This window comes from Diaporthe citri (assembly GCF_014595645.1).
Source record: "Diaporthe citri strain NFHF-8-4 chromosome Unknown scaffold_2, whole genome shotgun sequence".
NCBI classification, from domain to species: Eukaryota; Fungi; Ascomycota; class Sordariomycetes; order Diaporthales; family Diaporthaceae; genus Diaporthe; species Diaporthe citri.
In genome coordinates, this window is record NW_025064847.1 from 4557851 (window position 1) to 4563518 (window position 5668).

The following is a 5668-nucleotide window of genomic DNA, read 5'->3' on the forward strand; positions in this document are numbered from 1 at the left end:
ACATGCCTCCCCATGAGTCTGTTTTACCAAGATCACTCACGGAAGTTATGAACGTTTCGGTGGAAGGTTGAGAATGTGTATTTAGACTTTTGTTCGCGCACTGGATACCCGCATTACCTATAGAGCCTCCTGCAAGAGACACAGACTGTCTCTAATACCCCCTCATTTCAATCGCGAGTGCGGATTCCAGGGTTTCGGGGTAGGAATATGTCCCGCAGGGTGCCTAAATAATACCGTCTCGAAATACAAGCATACGAGAATATTGTGAATGTCCCGGTGTGGTCTGACATTATTTGTGCAATTGGCCCATATACTAGGCAAACATATGAAACGTGAGTCCCTCAACAAATTTGAATAGACATCTGGCCATTTCAGCATCGAATTACTCGGCTTTTCAGCAGACGACATGCTACTGGAACTTCAATCCACTGCGCATTGATGGAACTCGGAACAGAATCGAAGAAATGAAGCTATCACTTGAGCGTTGGGGAGATGAGAACTGTAATTGGACCTCTCTCCCCGCGCTGTTATCATCCAGTCGCCCAGCCGACTAGCAGGATTCAGTATACTCGACAAGGTCGAGCCAGATTTAAATGGTTAGAGATGGTGGATAATCCAGGTATGTGTGATATGGCCAAGTTGACAATGATTTGATAGTCCCCGTGTCCGACACCACAGCAAACGACATTCCCCAATAGAATGTCCCTAGGTAAATGATTGCAACTGGCCATGAGATATGAATGTATCCAAGAAAGCACTATAATCTGAGATGAGGCCATGTACTTGCAAGTACCTGCTGTGGTAAACGTGACCACTGGGATCACCTCGATGACGACAAAAGAGCAGCTTTTAAACATGACTTTCGTGTTTATTGCCTCTATGCGGAAGTCTCTGACGACTAGGAAAATAAATATTGGAGCTGAAACGGTGAGAAGAAGGCTATAGGACATTCCGTGAGAAAAGATCAAATCAACCGTAATGAGTTGGTATCGTTCGAGTATGTTATCCTGACCATCAGGTGCTTTCCTACCATCAGATATTCGTGTCGCGCCATGACTGCAAAACAGTGCGATACGAGACACGGTCAAACCGGCTCGAGCTCCCTCGGCTCTATTGACACCGGCCAAAGCGCATAAATAATTTCGCCATCGATCAACTCAGGACCAAACTCTGATCCGACCGGTATGACAACTAGTGGTATACTCTAGTAATCCACAGTGGCAGTTGTGCTCTAGGCTGTGCTGACCGATCTTCGGAGGCAGTCACAAAATCTTGGAGGCATGTATCCCGAACATCCACGACGATATGTGCTCGGACTCTTTACTCAAGGGAGAGCGAGCTATGAATCGCCTGTGTAAGCGCTGGTGGAGTGTGTGTGTGTGTGCAGAAAGACAAGGACCCAACGCTCAACACTCTCGATCAAGTTCCATTCTCCTTGGCGAAGGCGTGCTGGCTTCTCAATGGGCGTTTCCCTGAAAACGGGCCCTGTCCTACGTCAGTATAGGTGATTCTTAGTGATCAAGTGCTGACAGTAGCGATTGCGAAGCCGCTGTTTGATGATGACTGTAATTCACACAGTGATGACCACCCCTCCAAGTGCACACAAGTGATCGTTGGACAGCCAACGGCGCGTATCCTAGTCTTTGCCGTCGACTCGCGCTTTCGAGGAAGAGCGAGCTCGTCGATAGGCCGTCCGGCCGTCAAGGTCCCTTCGTCAACCCCTGTCGCGAACAGACTCCCCGTCCTCGGTCGCCTGCCCGAGCGTGCATTTTCCTTTTTTCCGCATGGGCGATAAGTTTCGAGGTTGAGTGATTGTCTGTACGACGTCACATCGCGTGGGAGACCCGAGCCTCCGGGCCCAGCCCCCCCGCCTCGTTAGGCTCGCGGCCCCACACCGTCGCATGTTTTGCTTTCGAGAAGGTCAGTGACAAGGCTCGGGACACCACCCTGGGAACACGAGGAGCTGGGCTTTGCTATCTTCCCCTTTTCCATCTCTTTTTCGAAGCTACTTCCCCCTAGCCTTGTCTGCTCATGGCGGACGTGCCTGAGCTATTGGGGGCGTCTTCCATAGGCCCGGGTTTGAAGCCTGGAAGACGAGAAGCTTGGTCCATCTGACCATTGTTGGGACGAACAAGAACTCGTCAAGCTCACTTGCGGTCCAAGTGACGTGAGATCTGCAGCAGGGATTACTAGCCTGTGGGTCCGAGCATCGATTGGGCCCTACGGATCTTGGGTCTCGCTAAAGAGCACAACCCTGTTTTTGCCCTCGCAACCAACAACCCGGCCCACCTACCTCCCCCCCTGTCGAATTTTCGACAGGCCTTCCCCAGAGAGGAGCTCCACCGCGGCAGCAACGGCACGGGACCCAGAACCTCTTCTTCCCTCACCGGCGGCACGTTCGGCCAAACGCCCAGCCCTGCCAGCCCAGGAACACACAAGAGATACTGAATACGAGGAGGAACCGGTCACATGGTCCGACCGAGAGAGAGAGAGCATGATGCTACTCGCTCACTCACTCACCTAACCTCGCCCGAGTCATTCCTGGGCTATCCATCCCCGCCTACTGTCAGGTACAGGATCCACCAGCGCACCTCTGACAGCTCATCGCCGATGCGGGCCAACCTTGGCCCACCCTGCCCTTTACAGTAGGCAGAAGCAGATCGACAGCTCCAGCTCCAGCTCCAGCTCCAGCTCCAGCTCCGGCTCCAGCTCCGGCTCCAGTGCTGCTAGGTCTCTGCCTGTCTGCCCCTCTATTCATAGAACGAGTCAAGGATGGCCAGGCGACTCGCCCTTAGCTCGCCCGCCGTCTTGGGAGGCTCCATGCTGGACCATGAACGTGAGATTCGGGATGCCCAAATCTGTCATGGTGTGTTGACTCCTGTTGAGGCACATCAGCCCGTGCGCGCCAGGTCACTCTCTCACAGGCATCTCGCGGCGTTGTGATCTCGATGTCTATCTCCTTGGAATTAATCAATACTACTAGGTAGTAGAGGTCTAGTCAGAGAGCACCTTCATTACAGCCAGCCGAGCAAATTCCCACGGTATTTGCCCTACCGTGTTGGTCCCTGCTCCCGCCTGTTGGCCTTCCCAACCCGCGCATCTGCGAAACAGAAAAATAAGAATAAAAAGCAAGGCGATTGCCTCTCCGCCGATATGCTTTCATTCCATTAACCATCTCCCTTGCCGAAAATCCCCAAATTTTGCCGCCTTTTAAAGTCCCAGGGTATACCGCTTCATGATATCGTAAAGGAATGTGAGAGGCCGTGAACTCATGAATAACCGTCATGACCGACCTATATGCTATGCGCCCCTGAATGTGCAAGGAATGTAGAGAAGTGTAAAAGAAAAAGTAAAGAGTCGTCACACGTTAGTGGATGGTGCTTAGACGAGCGCCACGAGACCGATGAAGCCAGCGAACAGGGCGGCCGCCGGGCCACTCTGGGAGTTGGCACCGGCTGTCACAACCGGCGCCGACGTTGCTGCTGTTGATGCAGTCACCAGGTTGGATGTCGTGGCGGTCGTCGGCACCTGGACCGTGGTCGGCTGCAGCGACCTGGTCGAGTAGACAGTGCCGTTCTGGGTCACCAGGTAGGTGGTGTACTGTGAGACGGTCTCCGCAGAGCCCACAGTGGTCTCGATGGTTGTTTCCGCGTGCTTTGTCTGGGTCACGGCAATGACCTCCGTGGTCGTGTGGACCTGCGTCACCGAGATGTACTTGGTTCCGGTCTGCGTGACGACTGTTGTGGATCCCTCGATGACAGTCGTGTAAGAGTACTCCGGGTGAGTAACTGTCACAAGCACATCCGTGGTCTCGTCTTTATTGAACAGCCATGTTAGCCAATCTCCGTTTTTGTTGACGCAAATACCTCATCCAGCGAGTTGCCTGGATCAGTCGGGGAAATTACTTACAAGCAGTGGTCAGAGAAGTAGTGTAAGCGGTCTCCTTGATGGTCGTTGGCACCTTTGTGACGATGGTCTGTTGGGAGTTAGCGGCCGCGTTGCGAGACAAACTTTGAGCAGTTGGAGCGTACCTCGGTGCTAGTCTTCACAGTCGTGTAGGTGCTGCCTCCCTTTGTCACGGTTTCCGTGTAGGGGCAGAGCGAAGTGAGAGTAGTGTAATCAGTAACTTCCGCTGTCTTGGTCTTGTCTGGCAGGTGTGTCGTTTCATAGACCTTGGTAGGGGCCTGAGTCACAATGGTCTACTCGGGGTCAGCAACAGTCCAAAACTCATGGCTTCGCAAAGAACCTACTGAAGTGGACGTCCATGTGACCTCGTAGGTGCTTCCACCTTCCGTCTTGGTCTCCGTGACTGGGCAGTAAGAAGTGATGGTTGTGTAATCCACAACACTACAGGTTGAGCAGTCAGCCGTCAAAGTCCTCAGCATCATTGTCGATAATAGAAGTCGCTTACCCTGTTGTCTCGTAGTGGGTGGGTCCTGGAACTGTCTCGTAGTAGGTTGTTGGCACAACCGTCTTCACGACTGAGGTAGTCTCATAAGTCTTGGTGTAAGTTGTTCCGGGACCGGTGACTGTCTCCGTAACTGGGCAAACGGTAGTGTAGGTGCTACTCCAGAGTCAGATACTGCTCGACCGCGACCTAATCAGGGTAGGGCACAAGGCTTACATTTCGACATCCGTAGTGGTAGTGTATTTAGTTGGACCAGGCACAGTGACCACACCGCCACACTCTCCTCCAGGGCAACTGGTGACAGTTTGCGTGGAGGTAGTCCAGTACGTGTACTCCTTGGTAGTACCATGATCCGTGGTTGTCTCAGTGACAGGGCAAACCGTGGCTAAGCTTCACGTCAGTACACGCCATGTCTGGGTGGAGCTTGGCCAAAGAACTGAATAGACAGGCCTGGGACCTTAGATAGACTAGGGTTGGACTTGGAATGGGGGAGGGGGCTTCTTCCCAGCCGTAGGTAACAATCAATGAGACAGAAAATCAAAATCTGTATCATACGTACTTGTAGTGTAAGTGACTTTAGTCGTCTTGTCACCATAACCCCAGTCGCCGCCGCCGCCGCCACCACCTCCACGGGCAAGCAATTCCTCCGCGAACGCCGGGGCCACCAAGGCAAGTAGTGCAAAGGCCTTCATGTTTGCGGTCGTAGTCAACAACAGGCCAGGCTCTCGGTCCAGTGAATGTGTTGTAGTGTGATGAGGTGGTCAACGAAGGAAGTTTGGCAACGATGAGTGATGAGATTGGGCAGCGAGGGTATAAGTAACCTGAGCGAGATGGTTACAAAGTCCTATGGGAACGAGCAGGCTGGTGAACCAAAGACGGTGTGGAGGAGAGGGAAAAGAGGAGGCTGAAGGACCGGTAACGGGAAGCAGGCGACTTATATGGTACTATCGTGGGAGGACTGCATGCGCCGTCGAGAGAGCAGGCGTAGATGTGATGACATGGTAGGATCTAGGGATCCTGATTTGTCGCAGCAGCTCGGCTGCATGGCCCTAAGGCGTCCTCTCACCATCCCGACAAGATACCAAGGAACACATGACTGTAGCCGTGGTTGAGTCGAACACGCGGTGGTACGGCACAGACATCGCAGTGTCGAGCTTCCCAACTGGCGTGGGCCCCAGAGGAGGTTGGGGTTGGTCGACCGCGGCCACGTCGGCCTCGCAGAGAATAGCTCAAGCCAGGATCCTGAGCTCATGCACCCTG

At 53.3% G+C, this 5668-nt stretch overlaps 1 protein-coding gene across 1 annotated transcript; it reads right to left on the bottom strand.

The window, feature by feature from the left end:
• Positions 1–3381: 3381 nt before the first annotated feature.
• Positions 3382–5100, bottom strand: INS49_006798 (uncharacterized protein; the record flags this gene model as incomplete). Its single annotated transcript, XM_043167566.1, has 7 exons — positions 3382–3815; positions 3910–3976; positions 4032–4199; positions 4251–4347; positions 4412–4564; positions 4625–4793; positions 4968–5100. 7 exons carry the CDS (start codon positions 5098–5100, stop codon positions 3382–3384), a joined length of 1221 nt encoding a protein of 406 aa, XP_043028710.1.
• Between the last annotated feature and the right edge of the window lie 568 nt (positions 5101–5668).